This window comes from Nuphar pumila, chromosome 13 (genome assembly GCF_984573655.1).
Source record: "Nuphar pumila chromosome 13, dmNupPumi1.hap1.1, whole genome shotgun sequence".
Taxonomy (NCBI): domain Eukaryota; kingdom Viridiplantae; phylum Streptophyta; class Magnoliopsida; order Nymphaeales; family Nymphaeaceae; genus Nuphar; species Nuphar pumila.
In genome coordinates this window covers 86812724-86833655 of record NC_143261.1, presented here as the reverse complement: position 1 = coordinate 86833655, position 20932 = coordinate 86812724, and the positions used below count along the sequence as shown (strand labels likewise).

At 36.0% G+C, this 20932-nt stretch overlaps 1 protein-coding gene across 2 annotated transcripts; it reads right to left on the bottom strand.

Annotated features, from left to right (window-relative positions):
• Nucleotides 1-251: 251 nt before the first annotated feature.
• LOC149819000 (serine/threonine-protein kinase PCRK1-like) lies at nt 252-16191 on the bottom strand. 2 transcript variants are annotated; one of them, XM_089984886.1, is made up of 5 exons: nt 15218-16187; nt 11441-11701; nt 4188-4310; nt 3138-3698; nt 252-342 (listed from the first exon to the last, which is right to left on the bottom strand). In XM_089984886.1, the coding sequence occupies exons 1-4, from the start codon at nt 15605-15607 to the stop codon at nt 3177-3179; spliced, it is 1296 nt and encodes a 431-aa protein (XP_089841012.1). In that variant the 5' UTR covers nt 15608-16187; the 3' UTR covers nt 252-342; nt 3138-3176. The 2 variants fall into 2 exon arrangements, with proteins under 2 accessions (XP_089841012.1, XP_089841011.1); XM_089984885.1 differs by lacking the exon at nt 252-342 and having other exon boundaries at nt 2976-3698; nt 15218-16191.
• Nucleotides 16192-20932: the final 4741 nt, after the last annotated feature.

Genomic DNA, 20932 nt, shown 5'->3' with positions numbered 1-20932 from the left:
ATCATGTTTTTTCAACCTTTATAAAATCATATTTTTATGTAAAAAAAACTACAATCAAAGAGTTGATACCTACTATTTAAACCATATTGAATACATTTTGGTCAAAACAACCTCCCTTTACCAGTTTGACTTGGAAGGTGCCTTCAAATATTGTTCCTTGAAATGTCGTGAGCTGGATCGGTTCACACCCTGATTGTAAGCTATCATATTAAACAGAAATACACATGGAGGATATACATGTATATATTGTATGGAACTCACCTTTCAAACCTGTAGATAGGAAAGTCCATCACAAAGATGATACCATAACCATCATGGAATGTAAAAATCACCACAAAGGTCCTACAAAGAAGTTTATTACAGACATAAATGAGAAAAAAATCCCTTAATAAAACACACACACACACACACACACACACACACACACACACATATATATATATATATATATATATATATATATATATATATATATATATATATGAGAAGTGTTTTGCAAATATATTTATGCAAAATATTAATGTATATGCGAATGATTAGGATATTTGCGATTTTGGTGATTTCAGTTTTATCAAAAATTCACAAATAAATTTATGCAAGTTCTTAAGGTCCGCATAAAAAAAACATGTGATTCTGAATTTAAGTGAGAGTTAGACCTAGCTAATAGGCGCTACAATTTTATCACAATAAGGCCTAAATTCGTAGTTGTGAAGGGTACAATGGTTGTAACGATGTCAGATATTTACAATTTTGAACATCAGGAGAATATAAAAAATTGTAAGGTTTTTAGAAACAACAACAACAACAACTATGCCTTCATCCCAAAACAATTGGGGTCAGCGATATGAACCAAAAAAGAAAATCAGTCTGGGTCTTCCACATGAATCCTTCTCCTCTAATCATTTTTATCCAATGTCATGTCCTTGGTGAGGTTCAAAGCATTCATATCCTTTCCTATCATCTCTATCCAAGTCTTCTTAGGCCTACCCCGACCTCTTTTAACTAATATATTTTTTCATTTTTCCATCCTTCTAACTGGAGCATCATTAGGCCTTCAACGAATATGTCCAAACCACCATAAACGATTTTCTCTCATCTTATTTTCAATGGATGCAATGTCTACCTTCTTACGTATCTCCTCATTTCGAATCTTATCTTTTATTGTATTTTCACACATCCATCTAAGCATACGCATCTCATCTACACTCATTTTTTGAATATGATGTCTCTTAGCATCCCAACATTTTGTACCATATAGTAAAGCAGGCCTAATTGTCATCCTATAAAACTTTTTCTTCAACCGCAATGTCATTTTACGATCGCACAACACTCCAGTTGTACTTTTTTATTTCATCCACCCAACCTTTATCCTATGATTTACATCTCCATCAATTTCTCCATACTTTTGAATGATAGATCCCAAATATTTGAAACAGTCATCCACCGGTATTTCTTGCTCACCAAGCTTCACTACACTCCCATCACTACTTCGTTGCTTACTAAACCGACATTCCATATATTTTGTCTTACTCTTACTCAACTTAAAACATCTTGCTTTCAATGTCTGTCTCTATAATTCTAACTTAGCATTAACCCCAGCTCTAGACTCATCAATCAAAACAATATCATCAGCAAACAACATACACCACAACACATTTTCTTGAATTGATCTCATAAGTTCATCCATCACTATAGCAAATAGGAAAGGGCTTAATGCAGATCCTTGATGTAACCCAACCGTTATAGGAAAATTTGTTATCACCACTCGACAAATGCGGACATTGGTTACTACTCCTTCGTACATATCTTTAATTATACTAATGTAAGGTTTTTAGAAAATCAAATCAAATTATCTATAAAGTACAATCATTTTTAAAAAAAAAATTTATTCACATGAAGAAATCACCCCAAGATTAGAGAGCCGTGCTGTTTTGCCTGACGTATTTACGATTGTTGTCATGGCAGTGTAAAACTCCATGGGCTTACTCCTTGCCCTAGGGAGTCACCATGCTTTGGCTTACTCAAGAAGTGATGCCCATGAAATTTGAGCCTAGACCACCTGCCTAAAGGCCTAGGTCCCATCCGACTAAGCCAAACCCTTTTAGGGTGACTAACTGCTACTTAAGAAACAAAGTTTTCTAGTTTCCAGTGACAAAGACTACTCCTATAGGAAAGTAAAAAAAAGCTCGAAATTGGTTTCAATAATTCAAATACATTTCTTTCATGGTGACAAAGACTCTACTCCTATCAAATTCCACATGTTCTCTCCGTGATATGGGCATGCATTTCAAGGCCCCGCATGATATTGACATGCATTTTATACATATAAACCCCTTAATGTGCAAAAACGGATGCCGTACTTTGTAAGGATCCACCTAAAATGTCCCATTGTGCCAAATTAAGATAATTTAATCCAATTTAACAAATAAATAATTATTTTACAATGCTAATCTAAATCTAAATCCTGGTTGGTTTCTGACTACCAATCTTTACATAAACAACAAAATAATTTTGTATATAATTTGATCAAACACAAGTGTAGAACCAATGATACATTTTGATTATAGTGATTGACAGCGGTGAATGTTGAAAATATATTATTTGTTTTGAGCATCATACCGATACATATAATGTTTCTTAAACATTCTTATGCCAACATGTACTTTTCATGTAAAATAATTGGTCGGACGATCATCATTAAAAATCCAAGGCATGAAAAAAAAAGGGCTCTCAAATTACAAAATTTTGTAGTTGAAAATAGCTAGTGCACCCTCTTTGGCAAGTTTACTTGTAATATTTTCAACAAAATTCAAGTACCTTTGCCTCTAGACATTCTCTTCACACGAGAAAGAGAGAGAGAGAGGTTCTATTCCATATACAAAACGCACACCTTTCAGGTAGGCTTGGCCCCTCTGGAGTGAACAGAGCACATTAATCTCCATTCAAGTAAAGCCTCCAATTAACAGAGCAAAAAGTTCTAAACACATACTAAAGCCTCCAATTAGTTGCTTGCCTACTCTAAGCACAAAAATGCATACATGTAAATAAATGCAAATACATGCAAATGCAAAACATATACATATAGCTCATCTTCTGTTATGTTAAAATACAAATGCAATTATTTAACTTATCCAAACCTTTGAATATGATAGCAGAAACTGGCTGCAGTGAAGATATCAACAAGACCATATCAACTTTGGTGTCCATCCACGCAACACTGATCGCCCATTTTCCATAGTTCTTGCATCTAAAACCTTCTTTGATTGGGCATTTTCAGCAGAGGATTCAGATTCATGACCATTCACTGAGAAATTCTTAAGGCCACTTTGAGGGTTCCCCATTTCTGCTGATTCAACAATTTGCTTGATCATCTCCAACACTTCACTCATCTTCGGACGTGTTCTTGGTTGTCTGACCAAGCATTTGTTTGCCACAGCTGCAAGCTTCTGAGCAGACTTCAGTGAGTATTGTCCATTGAGTCTTGGATCAATGATCGTATAGAACTTTTTGCTGTCTGATATGTATGGCCTGATCCATTCTAAGAGCTTCTGCTCACTTTTTGGCCGATTCCTGTCTACAGGGCGTCTCCCAGTTATGAGTTCATAAAGTACGACACCAAAGCTCCATATATCACTCTTGGCTGTGAGGTGGCCAGTTTGAATATACTCTGGAGCAGCATAGCCAACGGTCCCAATGACCTGTAAGAGAAAGAAAAAGCTGAAGGAACTATTGCATCAATTTATGATGTGGACCTGACGATGTTGTAAAAATGGCTGCCGTGCAACCACATGAAATGCAGGTTTTACAAGATCCGTGCTAGCAAGTGCATGTTAACTTGCACCAAGGCATGGCTAAATGATAAATAAATGAAGAAATTACAAAATGGAGATATTTCATGCATTTCTGAGACAACAAAGATCAACTTTTAACTGCATATGCATGTGGAAGGAAGAAAGTTATTGAATATTGTGTATCAAATTTGTCATAATCAACAAGTGAACTGAATAAGTGGTAAAAAAATGATGAGTTAACGTGCATTTGAATCAGTTCACATTTGAAGCCTATACCACTCCATAAATGCATAAAGCCAACGTAGGTGGTGCAGCTAACCTCAAATTTATACCTTATCTGAAAAGTAAAATAGAGAATCAAGTTGCAAATTCTAAAAAGCATCAAGGGATCCTTACCGCTGTTGAAACATGACTAAGCCCTTCTCCAGGCCCTTGCCTGGCCAACCCAAAGTCTGACAACTTTGCATTCCATTGCTCATCTAATAGGATATTGGAAGTCTTGAAATCACGAAAGATAATCTGCATTGGCAAGATAAAACTTTATTTATGACCAAAATATCAGTACTGACTGATTTCAGACCAAGAGGCAGTTCTTACATGTATAGTTTTGTCTTAATGCATATCAAAGGTAATCTCCCTTTTTTGTTTCTCAAAAGAAAGTACATTAATCGATAGCCGTTGGTGATGAGGAGTCACAATGTGAAACAAAACAGAGGAAAGAAGCAAAACAAAAGAAAACCAAGCAGTCAATCAAAAAGCAAACAAAACAGACAACATTGCACCAGCTATGAAAGGTCAATGTTTTGCTGTTTCAGCCGCACCCAAGTGAAAATATTGCAGCACAGTTAAAGGTAAAGTTAGTAGGCTCCCAGTGCCCTGAAAGATCCTATGATTATGTCCCAACCATATCAGCCAAAAAGTTTAGGGAGCCACTGTTAAAATGTATCTCCTAAAGTCATTATTGTAAATATAAATATATATATTTATATACATAGAGATACATTTACATATAATATATTACATATATCTCTATATATATATATATATAAATATATATATTTATATACCTTTTTTATTTTCTTACCTGAAAAGGGTATTTTTGTAATTTTCTATCTTGCACATATTCCATTTGGAATATGTTGTAATTTTCTTGTTTATTTTTTTGTAATTCTTTTTTTACTTTTTTATTTTATTTAAAGTGCATTGGGGGTCCCCCAATAGAGTCGTTGGGGCCCCCCAACAGTCACAAATGTGACCGTTGGGGGCTCCCCAATGACTCCTTTGGGAGCACCCCCTTTGCACCTTTTGGCACTTGTATAAATAGGGATGTTCCCCCTTTGTAATGTTCAAGCTTGAGAGTCTCAAGCATTTGCTCTTTTTACCAAATACATGCATTATTGCATGTTTGTTACTTTTACGCTTTTTGCGTATTTTGTTCAAGTGTTGTGAGAGTGTTTTCGTACACTTCTTTTATAAAGTATTTATGCTTGTATGTGTATTGTCTCTTCATAGACAATTTCACATGGTATCAGAGCTTGGTTGGTGATAGAGGATTGTGGGATTCTCTTCTTTTCAAGTGCCTCGAAAAGCGTGCCTTCAGATCTTTGGAGGTTGAAGTGGTGGATCTTGCTTCTCAAATATTTTAGAAGAATCTTGCGCAAGCTAGCATTTGGAATATTGTGTTGGTACGCCATTTCTCCCTTTCTCTCTACTTCATAATGGGCGAAAAAGAGTCTCACTTTACTCTTGGCTTCAAATTGAATGGGTCCAATTATCATATTTGGGCCGGAAACATGCAGGCTCACATAAAAGGGAAGGGGCTATGGGGTTATGTGCAAGACACAATTCTGGAACCGGAACCCAAAATAACTGTGGTAAACGGAAGTGAAATCAAGATTCGTGAAGAAGAAGAAAGGGTTAGAGCTCTTGAAGAGTACTCTAAGAAGCACGATGAGTGGGAAATGAAGAATTTCAAGATTCTTTCTTGGTTCTTTTCATCCGTTGAAATTAAGATTAATGTCAACATTATTAAGTTCAAAAAGGCATCGAAAGTTTGGCATTATCTTGAGAAAATGTATACATCAAGGGACCTATCTTATAAGTATTATCTTCAAAAGAAGGCTCTCTCTCTTACTCAAGGTGAAATGACTATTAGGGAATATTTTGCCGACCTTTCCTCCATTCGGGATGAGCTTGCCATGCTTGAACCAAAATGGAGTGGAGAAGCAATTGAACTCCGTCATAAGCAACTTGAAGAAGATCGGTTCTTCAATTTTTTGAATGGGCTAAGGCCCGAATTTGAGTAAATAAGGTCTTCTCTAATATCCTCTTTTACTACTCCCTCTCTTGAAGATGTACTCACCAAATTAAGTGGTGAGGAGACTCGTATGAGTTTATGTAAACAAGGATCAAGTGTTCTTGTGGTTCCTTGTAATCATAAAGAAAGTAATGAGGTCAATGTCGTATCAAGACCCGGGAACAATGTAAAAACCTATCGTCCCCCTCATTTTAAACCACAAAATCAAGGTGAAAATGGTGGGCCAAGAGGAAAAACGAACTATAGCAAAATTATTTGTCATTTTTGTAAAGAACCCGGACATATCAAACCCATATGTCCTAAATGGAAAAAGCTTCTCGCAATGGCTACCACCGGTGTACCACAAAAGGAGGAGGTATCATCAAGTGGGTCACTCTCTTTAAATCAAATAGTGAAAGCCCTTGAACCTCTACTCAAGGGAGCTACCTCCGGTGCCGCCGTGTCTACTTCATCTTTTTCAGGTAAAGTCTCTTGGCTTTTGGACTCCGGTGCATCTTTTCATATGTCCCCAAACATGTTTTCACTTTCCGATTTCTCAAAAAATGTTTCTCCCTCTTTTGTTTCCACTGCGGATGGAACCTCTCTTGAAATTAAAGGTATAGATAATTTTGAAACTCAAGATTTTTTTATTCCAAAAATTAGATTTATACCTAAACTAAACTTAAATCTTCTCTTTGATTCTCAACTCTCGGACCATGGTTGCGATATTAAGTTCTCTTGTGATAAATGTTTAATACAGGATCGCCGATCCAGGAAATTGATTGGGGAAGGCTTTAGAAAATGAGACTTATACTATATGGAATCTCTTCAAGTTCCAAAATCTTTTTGTAATGTGGCCCAAAACAAAGATATAAATGTATGGCACAAAAGACTTGGTCATCCTAATATCACCAAGTTGTCTTATTTACATTTTGCAAAAGACCTATGTAAAAGTTCATTTTCTTGTAATGATTGTATTCTCGGAAAAATGCAAAGTTTACCTTTTGAGCAAAGAACTATGTTCTCTTCTAAAACTTTCGAGATTGTTCATTCGGATGTTTGGGGACCCGCACCTGTTTCTTCAAAAGGAGGTTTTTCTTATATCATTTTTGTGGATGATTTTTCCAGATATTCGTGGATCTATTTTCTTAAGTTCAAACATGACGTTTTTTCGTGTTTTAAAACCTTTCATTCAATGATCAAGAATCAATTCAACAGTAATATAAAGATATTTAGAAGTGATTCTGGAGGAGAATATCTCTCAAATCAATTTAAAGTATATCTTGAGGATCATGGAATTGTCCATCAAAGGTCTTGTCCTAAAACTCCTCAACAGAATGGGTTGGCCGAAAGAAAACATAGGCACATCATTGAGACTACTAGGACCCTTCTTATTTCCCAAAACATTCCTAAAATTTTTTGGGCAGAAGCAGCTCTTGCTTCTGTTTATCTGATAAATCGCTTGCCATCTAGGATATTAGAAAAAATATCCCCTTTTGAGATTTTATATAAGCTTGAACCTGATTATAATAGGTTACGAGTTTTTGGGTGTAAGTGTTTTATACTTACGGATAAGAATGACAAACTATCTCCCAAGGCTATCCCTTACGCCTTTCTTGGATATTCCGAAACTCAAAAAGGGTTTTGTTGTTATGATCTTCGAGATGATAAGTTATATGTCTCTAGAAATGTAACTTTTTTGGAAAATGAAAGTGGCTTTGAAAAAAATGTTTCTCAACAAAAAAATTTTGATTATTCCTTCCTATTTGACCTATTGTCTAGTAATGATGATATATCTAGTGATGATGATGTATCATCAAATCATGATGAGGAAAATGATGGTGACATTGGTGAACATAACTCACTCAATGAACAAGAAAGTAGATTTTCAAGTGATCCAATAACCTACTCTCGTATAAACCAAGACACCTTTAGAAGTGCTATTGACCAATATAGTGAGCTTGTTCCTACTATCGATCACCGAAGATCTGAAAGGAATAGAAGACCTCCAACTCATTTTGTTTCTTTTGATTCTTTCTCACCCCAATATAGGGCTTGTCTTAGCGTCATTCACTCTTATTTTGAACCAAGAAATTTTGAAGAAGCTAAAAAATGTATAGAATGGCAAGAAGCTATGCAAAATGAACTTAATGCCCTTAAAAAGGCTAAAACTTGAGATTTCCAAACTCTACCCATAGGAAAGAAAACTATAGGTTGTCGATGGGTTTTTAAGGTTAAAACTAAGAGCGATGGATCTTTGAAAAGGTATAAGGCTCGTTTAGTTGCAAAAGGGTATGGGCAAGAGTATGGAATTGATTATGAGGAAACTTTTGTCCCTATAGCCTGAATGGTTACAGTTAGATGTCTTATTACTATTGCATCTATTAAAAATTGGAACATTTTTCAAATGGATGTGAAAAATGCTTTTTTTAAATGGTGATCTTAACGAAAAAGTATATATGGATGCTCCACCAGGCATGAAGATTCCTAAAGATAAAGTTTTTCGTCTTCGTAAGGCCCTCTATGGTTTGAAACAGGCCCCCAAAGCCTGGTATGACAGGTTTACCAGAGTAATGCTGAAAAATGGCTTTTCCTCATGTTATACTAACACTGCTCTATTTACTAGAAGATCTAATGCAGGAATTGTGATTCTATTACTCTATGTTGATGACATGTTAATTACAGGTGATGATGTTCAAGGAGTCAAGGGTATTAAGTCTGTCTTGACTTCAAAATTTGAGATGTCAGACTTGGGTTTTCTGACATATTTTCTTGGAATTGAGGTTGCCTATTCGCAACGTGGTTATTTTCTATCTCAGTCTAAACTTGCTTGTGAGATTATTGACAGATCAGGAATTTCTAATGACAAAGTATGCGAAACTCCTGAAGTCGTGGGATCAAAAATGAAGATTGACGACGGTGTTCCCCTAACCGATCCTACTCCTTACAGGCAGTTGGTAGGCTCTTTAATGTACCTTAGCATTACTTGACCCGACTTGTCACATGCTATTCACATCGTCAGTCAGTTCCAGCACGCTCCTACAACCGTTCATATGAGTGTTGTCCTTCGCATCATCAGATATTTGAAGGGAACAATAAATAAGGGAGTATTTCTATCTTCTTCTTCTGAATTAAAATTACTTGCTTATACTGACTCAGATTGGGGAGGTGACCCTAGTAACCGTCACTCCACCACTGGTTTTTGTTTTTCTTAGGTGAATTTTTTATCTCATGGCGATGTAAAAAGCAACAGAAGGTCTCTTTGTCATCCACTGAAGCCGAATATAGAGTCATGGCATCTACCACCATGGAAATTGTATGGATTCGACGCCTTTTGGAAGATATAGGAGTGGTTGTTGAAGAACCAACAAAGCTATGCTGTGACAATAAAAGTGCAATCTATATTGCCAAGAACCACACCTTTCACGAGCGAACAAAGCATATAGAGATGGACTGTCATTATGTCAGAGAAGAATACTTGAAGAAGGTCATTGATCTATCATACGTGACGTCTGAGTATCAACTTGCCGACTTCTTCACAAAAGCTCTATGTTCTCCCAGATTTCATTTCCTTCTTGACAAACTTGCGGTTATCACACCGTAAGTTTGAGGGGGGTGTTAAAATGTATCTCCTAAAGTCATTATTGTAAATATAAATATATATATTTATATACATAGAGATACATTTACATATAATATATTATATGTACATATATCTCTATATATATAAATATATATATTTATATACCTTTTTTTATTTTCTTACCCGAAAAGGGTATACTTGTAATTTCCTATCTTGCGCATATTCCATTTGGAATATGTTGTAATTTTCTTATTTATTTTTTTGTAATTCTTTTTTTACTTTTTTCTTTTTATTTTTTATTTTATTTAAAGTGCATTGGGGGTCCCCCAATAGAGTCGTTGGGGGCTCCCCAACGACTCCTTTGGGAGCCCCCCCTTTGCACCTTTTGGCACTTGCATAAATAGGGGTGTTCCCCCTTTGTAATGTTCAAGCTTGAGAGTCTCAAGCATTTGCTCTTTTTATCAAATACATGCATTATTGCATGTTTGCTACTTTTACGCTTTTTGCGTATTTTGTTCAAGTGTTGTGAGAGTGTTTTCGTACACTTCTTTTATAAAGTATTTATGCTTGTATGTGTATTGTCTCTTCATAGACAATTTCACAGCCACCACCTCCATATTTTACATAAGTTCTTATCCCTCTTCCTCGTACCTGGAGCCAATAAGAGTGTACACAGGTCCCATTCCCGGCCAATTTCCTTGAAAGAGCTACCAGAGAAAAGGGAAGTCGCAGTCTCTCCCTTGGCCTTTGGAGAGAAGATGCTAGTTACCATGGCCCTGACCATCAAATTACTGCATGCAGATTCCCTTCTATTTGTTCAAATAAGTGGCTACTTTTATCCATAACTTATTAGCCTTCTTTATTTTCTGATGTTTACTTACTGTAGAAAAGGGTTATTTTAGTCAATTTAAGTTTTATGTATATTATTACATAATCATAAACTTGCTGAATGATTGAAACATTAATTTGCCAGACCATACTTGAAACCCTTTTTTTCTTATTGTTCTTCTTTCCCTTTTCTTGCAAATTCATGCCTTTCTTATACCTTCCCTTTCATTCCACCCACATATCAGTACTTTAGGTGACTAGTTCTCCTCTCTCCAATAACATACACTACAGTCTATAGAGAAACTCCCACATATTAAAATAGTCATCTCCACAACCGATTTCCACTTCTTACCTACATGTGCAATCTACATAACACAAGTAATTTTAAGTCATTGATCCCATTATGAAGCCTTCGAATTTCAAGCAAGTAAAAAGCACAGCACCAGGAAAACAGATTGCAGAGATATTCAATAAAGTAGAGATCTGTTTTCTAGCCCGGCTCATGACTTGGTTCCAAATGTCCAAGCAAGCAATCACCAAAAAGAAAAAAAACCCATTAAATTGCATTAGATAAATTTGATAATCACAAACGATCCCAAACAAAAGTACTGCTTGCCATTATTTGCAAGGATTGTCTAGCAAAACCACTCCAAAGACAAGATAATAATGAAGCTCACTTCAAATTTACCCTAAGATAAAATATGTGGGTTACGGATGGCTCACAACGTAAATATTTCTTTTATTCCATGCTGTTGCCTCGTTTTAATAACAAAGGAACCAGACACAAATAGGCCCAGTTAATAAATTGTATGTGTTACAAATGAGAACTAGACAGCGACCAATTCATGATATGACATGATGTAATCTACAAGACAGGTCTGTAGAGGGAAATATGATCAGCATCTAGATATGAAACATGTTGAAGAAAAAGAAACAAAATACCTGAAAATCCATCTCTTCATGCAGGTAAGTTAAACCACGAGCTGCACCCAATGCTATTCTCAACCGTGTAGACCATGGAAGTGTTGTAGATAAACGTGGTGATAAGTGGTCCTCAACACTTCCGTTGGGCATAAATTCATAAACAAGAAGACGCTGGATTCCTCTGTCATCATCTTCAGCACAATAACCCACTAATTTGACAAGATTTGGATGTTCAACCACTCCAAGTACATCAACTTCTGTTACCCATTCCTTATGGCCCTGAGAAATGAACAAAATAAAAAGATAAATTATAGATAATAACCAACTACTAAATTAAGTAGAGAGCATTTATTCAGATATCCACGTTTTTTATTACAAAGGTTGGAAACTTTTATTAATTTGAAAGGAGACAACTCGTTCAAAAGAAGGAAAGCAATCCATTCAAGTTTCTGCGTGGGAAAAAAATCATTCCAGTTTCAAGCATGGGGCTAATTAAAAGCTCAAGAGGATTCAATCATGGTAGTTCTTAGTTTGAAACGTTTTCACCTTTCAGTTGTCTAATTTCATGCATCCCAATTGATGTATGGAATGTGTACTTTCTGTTGTTTTCAAAAGGAACTTCATTATTCCCATAGATCAATATTCTGTTGACTGGACACACAAGTATGTTTACATCAACATAACCAGGCTTACAGTATGCTGCTATACGACGTGGATAGGCTATGAAAGTATGCATAAGTATAATACCTTGTAGCATGTTGGATATTCTGCTTACATATGCATGTTCATGTGCATGCACACACACACATCAGCATCCATTATCATTGGATCTTCTGAGATCTGACAGCTATAGTCGTATTACAAAGATTTTACAGTCGTTCAAACTGATTGGCACTTGTAGAAAGATAATAAATTATTCCTTTTTATATTTTAAATCCCATTTACGTAGCTGTCTAATCATCTAGGTATATCTATAACCATTAGATATGAGAATATCCAAAGGCAATAGGAGATGCACCATATTGTAGTGCCAACCATAACATGCTCTCTCACTCTCTCAATATGTGTGTGTGTGTGTGTCAGCTGCAATTGGAAATATCAGATTTGACATGGGCATGCTATGCATTTTGATTTACCCATCTTACACTTCTGGAGGGTTTAACCTCCATTATGCTTTTAAAAAGTTTGAAGTTGTGCTTTGGTTTTGTATAGATCAAAAGATTTCTCCATTTAACCTTTTCTTTTCCCAAGGGCAAACCAAGTGACAACTATACTAAGATGTTGCAGTCTATAAGAGAGCAGAGCACTTCCAAGTAGACTCTGTTTTTCAGTTTATGCTAATGCACAATTTGTGATGGTAAAGAAACCTGCCAAAAACCAAGCAACAAATGACAACTACATTAAGATGATGCATTTTAAAAGAAGCAGAACATTTACAAGGAGAACCCATTCGAGTTTTCTGTTTACATGCAATTTGTGATAGTAAAGAAGCCTGGCATGGACAGGCTAGAAATACAGGTATGGTTTTAATTAGTTGAACCAATTGTTTTTAAGTGTAAAACTAACTAAAATTAGCAAGTCCATTGAGATTATGATCTTGAAATACAAAGTAGACCTGGCTTCCAGCAAACTGAATGTAGGTTCATAGAGATTTTTTTGGGGGGATTGGCAAGATGGGGTTAGGCAGAACTTAACCAGTTTACAGAGTGGTTACATCATTCTTCTCAGGAAACCACTCTGGAGGTTTATCCTTCCAGATTCTGTCAGTGTGAATGATCGCCAATGACATCAATCTGCGAGCTGCAAAGTTCCTCTTGATCCACATGTCACAACAATATTCTGTTCAACCTGAACATAGTATTCACTAACTCATGATCTATCAGCTCTGACCTGGCTCTTCCTTCTAACATACAGTTCATAACACATCACATCTATGTCACAGGGACTCAGCCAAATGGGTGGCGCACCCGTATCGACGCAAGGGTGCAGGTGCGGCACCCGGTGCGGTCAACCTGACCCTGGGTGCGTTGACTGCACCCAGGCTTATTTATGTCCAACTTTTGGACTTTATATATATATATATATATATATATATATATATATATATATATATATATATTGCCGCACCCAAGTTTTTTAAAGTGCCTCACCTGCACCCACACCCATGTGACATAGCATCACATCTCTTCTTGAAGCTTCAATAACTACTCTACATACTGAAGGAATTAAATCGAAAATTGATCTGCATCTATGTCACAGAGATTCGGCCAGACAGGTGGACGCAATGCGGGTGCGGCACCCGGTGCGGTCAACCCATCATTTTGGTCCATTTTTTGGATTTTTTTTTTTAAATTGCCGTATGAAATGGGCTGCGGAATTTAAAAAAAAAATCTTGGGGGGGGGGGGGGGGGCTGCCCCACTATAACCCCCGGCCAGGGGCGGACCCCCTGGACCCCCGCCCGCTGACCGCACAGCGGGACCCGCGGACCCCCTTCTATATATATATATATATATATATATATATATATATATAATTTATTTATTTATTTATTTTTTGCCGCACCCATGTGACATAGATCTGCATATACTCCATCCATAACGACAATTACTTTTTTTCACGAATCAACCATCACTGCCCTCATGATCTTGTAGACTGAAGCCAATCCTCCATCTGACTTGTCTCCAGCTATAGAGGTCTGCAATCATTCAAATTTCAAAACTTTTGCACTTGATACTACTAGGTTGTGGTACTGTTCAACATTGATCACACTGGAGTAATTTCTAAATAATAAACAGAAAAAGCAGAAGTTACTTCATATTACGTCTTTAAGCAGCATCAATAACTATCAAAAAGCCATAAAAAAGAAGATAACGCCATCCAAAACATATCCTCTGAGCACTTAGCCACTTCCAGAAAAGGCCTCGGCTCAGGATGAAATAAAGTTACATTTTTTTCTCTCTGATAACATGTAAAAGTGGAGTAGGCTCGAGCCCGTGACCTCTGCAATAGAGAAGATTACTAACAGGGGGAAATATTTATTATGGAAGAGCTTCAGATGTGATTTACGAGGAAAAAGAAGAAAATGAATGAGCAATTAGTATTTTATAACCATTAACAAAGTGCACACAATATAAATAGCAGATAAACAAACATTCTTGGATAGAAATATCGACACTTTACCAGCTGATGGTGTTGCAACTCATCAGGTGGAAGCAGTAAGCAGGTAAAGAAAAAGAAACAAGAAGCTACTCTGAAATTTCCAATAGAATCAAGCAACAAAAAACCCAAGATGAAAAGTCAGCGATAAGGTCTAATCAGAAACCACAAGAGCATGGCAAGAAGAAAGCAGAGCATAATAAGATCACATGAAGAGATTTTTCACGCCGTCTTCCTCATTAGCTTAGGTCAAGAGCATAAGACCAAGTATTTATTTATGTTGCAACATAAACTGACCATGAAACTGCATCTTTGTTTCGTTTAAAGTTAAATAAAATTGAAATTCCAGAATCAATGGAAATAGAAGAAGCAAACCCATGTCTAAGTTTAACAACAGAACTTGAGGCAGCATTCCACAATAACAATATGGAGATGATGAATAATAGACCCACAAATTGATCAGATAAACAAACACTATTCACATAAAACACAAAAATATTGATCAAAATTTCAGCATAAATGAGCTATTCATATGATTATTTTGTTGGAATACAGACCAAGAACCCATTTCTTTAAATTTTTTGAAACGTCAAAGTGAACAAAAATAAGACGCAAAATAAAAGTGAAGAAAAAAAAACCTGTAAGCTTTTTCTACTCAATTGTTTCACAGCAACTTCAAGTCTTGAATTGGGATCATCCACACTTCGGAGAGTACCTCTGTACACGCAGCCAAATCCTCCTTCTCCTACCATAAGAGACCGACTGAAATTTCTCGTCGCAGCTCTCAGGTCCGAATACGTGAAAACGCGCAGATTACTGCTAGGCCGCCGGGAAAAACTTGGGAACATGCGCCTCCGCGAGGATTCGACGCAGATGTCTGAGGTATTCTGAGAATTGAATTCGGATCCTGATCCCCTCGGTTCATGGTCGGTCGAACTGCCGCTATTGTACTGACCAGACACCGATGCCGACTTTACACTCCTGACTTCTTCCTTCCTCTCTTTAATGGAAAAGTGGAAGCACTTCATAGCACCAAAATTCTAAAATCCAAACCTCGCCCTAAAACGAAAGGACCAGAAAATGAAGCAACCACGATATGCAGAATCCAGAATCAGGCCTGCAAATGAATTGCAACAAACCAACGGACCCGAAATCCTAAATTCACCAATATAAGAACCTCTCTACATATCAAGACTCTGCAAATGAATTGCAACAAACCAACAGACACCAAATCCTAATTTTTCCAATCCCAAGAACCTGTCTCCATATGAATACCCAGTCACAACAATAAAAGAACGCAACTAAGCATTAAAAAACAAAGCGCTCTGGAAAACCAGTAATCAATCAAGGGAAAGCCTAAAACACCAAAATCCCAACAGTGAATGACAATGTACTGGAAGTCTGGAACACCCACAAACTAAAAACCTGAAAACCGCATTAGCAAACCTCCTGCACACACAGGCAGAAGATCCCTTATTTTCCCGTACCCAATTTCCCAAACATAAAAAAAAAAGTCCAATCTGTTGAATTTTTTCAGTCCCCCCCAAAAAAAAGACAATATGGGCAGCTTGAAATTAGCTCACCAACAAAGCAAAATAGAAAAACAAATGTGTTAAAGGACAGTCAGAATCCCAAGTTCTTAACAAACAAAAGTTAAATAAATTAAAAGAGAAAAAACATATACAAATAAGAGATAAGAAAAATAAACAAAGGTGACCACGTATGAAGATGTGGGCCTCTCGTTTTTTTTTTTTTTTTTGAAAACGAAGTGCTGAACATGAAAAGCAGTTGGAGAGTGAGGGAAAAACATCTGTGCCATCCAAGTCAAACTCAAACCAACAAGAATTTCCCTTATGAAGTTGGGTGGTTGGGCTTGGACAGTGACAGCCCCCCTCTCTCTCTCTCTCATCGTTTGGGGGAGGGAGGGTCGTACCAAAGATGGGGAGTCCTGCATAGGAAAGATATGAAGGTGATAAATGCTGGGGAGGATAGTAGTACTGTTAGTTGTACAAAGTAGGGAAACTTTTGGGTCCTACAAAGTAGGAGCTACCAGCGGTCTCCCCCAAAAGCGGTTTGGCGTAGTGGAATGGGGCCGAGGCCGTTAGAAGGGTGGTCTGGGTTCAAAGTCCATAGGCATCAAATCTTCGTACATTAAGTCGAGAGTCCGGAACAGGTGCATTATCATTGCACAAAAATTATGCATTAAACACCCGATCTTGGGCCCACACCTGACAGGCCTGCCCTCAAGATGGAGGGTGATCAGGTGCTGGATGCACAAATATTTGTACAATCATATTGCACCTCATCTTGCAACTCACTGGGATTGGGGGTAGGGTTGTCAACGGGCCTGGTTTGCCTGGATCCGACCCGAACCAAAACCCTTTAGAGTCCAGGTATGGTGATAAATAAAATGACCCAATTAAGACCTGGGTTCAGACCTGAAGATCCGATTAATACATGGACCTGGGTATAGCTTGTGAAATTTTATACCAGACCCAGCCCGAGTTCCGATTAAGACCCGTAATTTTTCAATGTAAAAATGATAAAAAATATGGTTTTACCGGGTATGGTCTGGGTTTGGTTCGTGTAGTTCTTATCAGGTCCGGGTATGGTTTTTCTTATAGTGGACCCAATTAAACCTGGGTTTAAACCCGATACCATACCCAAAAATCTGGTCCAAGTATAGTTTTACCTGGGTCGAAACCAAACCCAACCTGTTAACACCTGACAGGCATAAGTCCAGGGCAGCCAGGTCTCTTACTTCTAGGGTGGTTTCTCTGCTCTTCATGGAAAAATTCTACCCAGTGGTGCTGTTAGTTGTACAAAGTAGGGGTACTTTTTTGCATTTAAATCAAGTGATACTAGTTTCTCTGGATGTAAAATGGTTCAGGTTGGGGTCGAATCTCAGACCAAATTTAAATATGTTTAGTCAGATACGGTAATGCAATCTATATCGTAATATTAATTTAACTTGGGTTCAATTGGAGCACTTCCATATTCGAATCTAAATCTGGGTCAGATCTAACTACTGTCCAAAATCTGAACTGATGACATGTTACATGTCTATCCGAATAGGAAATACGGCCAATCGGATTTAGATTCAGTAGTTGATCGAGTCCTCGGTATACTTGGCTCGAGTCTTTCTACTCGTGTACTCGAAAGGGTGGTTATTGAATTAGGCTGAGTTGAAGTGGGCTCTGACCAATTCAGTTTTTTCTAGTCATTTTTTCATCACCCATTGGGGTGAAAGTAGTCAAAAAATGAGGGAATCATTTTTTTGGTTGATAGGTGGAAAATGGGTAGGATAAAAAAAACAACCCGAAATGTGTGTTTCATCATCCAAGCAAGCAAACAAGAAAAAAAAAACAAGTCTTTACAAACTCAGTTTGTCAAAAACTTGAATTTTAATCAAACTAGGTTTTGCCCTCTGTCATTGCCTTTGGGAGCTTTGTAAGTTGATCATTGCCTTGGGAGCGGATAGATAAGTAGCAGATGTCAAAGCTTATAAAAGAAAGCCTTAGACTTTATAATGAATTGTCAATAAACTGACAATTTATTTATTTATTTATTTATTTTTAAAGCGTAGCTTGGGGGGTGAACCCCCATGAAATTTGAACTTAAACTACCTGCCTATCTGCCTAGTCTCACCCCACTATGCCAAACCCCTTGTGGGGGTGACCACTGGCTAGAATATTTCTCTTACTTTGTACAACCCAAAAGTTTCTTTGAAAAGTAAAAGTTTGTTTTTTTTTTCTCTTCTTCTTGTTTTCTTTTTATAAATTTCATTAGGCCAAGATCGCTTGCTTAAGATGCCACAAACCTAATCATTAGAGGTCATCACTTTCAACACCCAATATCTATAAGAATCTATCAGTGGTATTTTGAAAATTTATCATGATAATTTCAAAAGTCTATGAAATATCAAAAAGCATGTCATGATTTTGAAATACAGATTGTATCTGAAATATGTCTTAATATTATTTGTATATTATGTTTTTTTATTTATAAATATTTATATGCATCACCTATATTACTAATAAATTCGTGTATATGTTGATATTTTCTCAAGTTTTTTATTAAAAAATTATAACTTTTTTTAGTAATATTTTGACATAGGTTTTTTATTTATTTCCATTGCAGGAACGTGCACCAAACTCAAGATTTTTGTGAAGGGAGTGCATGTCCATTACGTTTATCTCCACTTGGATATTTTATCTTTATCATAATAATAAAGAATTAAAGATACATGAAGAACTAGTGATGGTGAGCAATATGCTGCATATGTAAATAAATGAAAAAATTCCACTTAGGGGCCAAAATTTTGCTAGTAATCTCAAAATGGGCTTCGATTTTCTGAAATTCATGATATAGGCTATAGAATTCCTGAAAACTGTCCAATAGAGACCTTAAAGGGCATGTTTGATTATGCAGTTCGTGAACGTTGGACATAGTATGCATCCGAGGCAAGGTTGTCAGTATCGAATAATTACCCATATCAGTCGGGCCCAAAGTAGCACCCTCTTGTATCTTAAATATATCAAAAAATTTAATAATTTTTTAAATTTTAAAAATGTTAAAAAATTTAAAAAAATAACAAAAGTTCTAAAAAAATTATATCACATAAAACAATAATGAATTGCACAAAATACAACCATAAAATTACATATGAAGGCAACTACATAATTTAAATTAATAACAAACCATGCAATTGATATTTGATAATGTAAATAAAAGGCAATTACATAATTTAAATTTTAAACATAATTAACGCCTTAACTAACAATATTAAATTCACATCAAGTTATTTTAAAATATTATAAGTCATAACTAAACTAATAAGAGTTATAATAACTAAAAATATTTCATTTAATCAACGTCTTGCATGTCAATCTTCATCTCTAAAGTTCTAAACTATAAAGATCCTAAAACTAAATTATCTTTTAGAGCTTATTTGTCAAACATTATGATATTATTTCTTCGGTATTGCATCTAACTATTGCACAATGATCTCTTTAACTTCAATATTTTTTTTGGCAATTGAGTCATCATCATCATCTTTAGAATATGAAACAATGGTGAAAGTATTTCATCTTTGCTTTTTTCCAAATTCTTCTTCTTTCTATTTTTTTTAGTTCAATAACAACATCAACACGAAAAGTAACAAGAATAGACGGAGAATCACATGAACGTACATTTTGATCTTGACCTGCAATATGTTGATTGAATCTATGCAGACCACTTCTAATAATTGCATCACAAAACAAACATCTCAAATTCAATGGTAACCCTAGTCGTGGTATATCATCAATGCTTCTGGTAGGATCATCTCTATGACATAAACTTGAAGATAACATCGAAGAATCTAAAATAAAACATAACAAATTAAAAAATTCAATAAGAAACAATGAATAAAAAGTATCAAGCACACTTTTTCCAAAAAACACTCAATAAGAATCAAAGAATAGAGATTTTATACCTTAACTCACTTTTTTTAGTGGAAAATAGTGAAAATGTACTCTTACTTGATAAAATCGCAAAAACGCTCTTCCATGAGCACGAATCAACACCAAATAGATCTCATGGAACCTAGGGTGTATGGGCTCCCTTTTAATGTACTCTAGACATATGGATAAATCGACCCTCAAGAAGCCTTTTAAACCCAAAATAAAAAAAAACAACTTTCAACATTTTTTATGTACCTCGATATCGTATTGTATGATACTACACAATACATAAGTATACCATACAATACACCTCATACAGGTATGATATATACTCGTATCATGATACGAGTGTGTATTGTATCACAAAACTCAAAAGTAACGATATGTATAATATTGTATTGTTCTATATGGTACAATATGTACAACCATGATCCCAAAAATGATAAAACATGATTTAGCTCTTAAATAATAATAATAATAATAATAATAATAATAAGGACAGGGAGTGTATACCCTAACTCCCCTTGTATTCATCTCTCTCACTCAGGCAAGGTGGTGGTCGTGAGCTTTGCCAATAGACGGTGACAAGCTCTCTCTCTCTCTCTTGTTTTTCAAGTTATGGTTCCAATTAAAGGTTTCAAATTAGGGTTTTTTGACGTAGTGTTTCAAAATAGGCTCTTCAAACTTGGGTCTCTAATTAGAGCATTTAGATTTAGGGTTTCTAATTAGATTTTTTTATTTAGGATTTCAAATTACGGCTTTTCCAATTAAGGTTTGATTTGATTAAGGCTTTCTATATTTAATTTTTATATAAAAAATATGATTTCTTATTTGAGTCAAAATAAATGTTGGACGAAGTACAGTTGTTATAGAACTATGTCTGTTTTGTCCAATCTTGGACATGCAATC

Bases quoted from the DNA above. Each gene is read 5' to 3' on its own strand.
- LOC149819000 (XM_089984885.1), bottom strand. From the start codon at position 15,607: ATGAAGTGCTTCCACTTTTCCATTAAAGAGAGGAAGGAAGAAGTCAGG. The intron at 11,702-15,217 runs GTTTTTTTTTCT...TTCATTTCTCAG, and splicing joins TGAGTAGAAAAAGCTTACAG to GGCCATAAGGAATGGGTAAC. The intron at 4,311-11,440 runs GTATTTTGTTTC...TTGCCAATGCAG, and splicing joins ATGAAGAGATGGATTTTCAG to ATTATCTTTCGTGATTTCAA.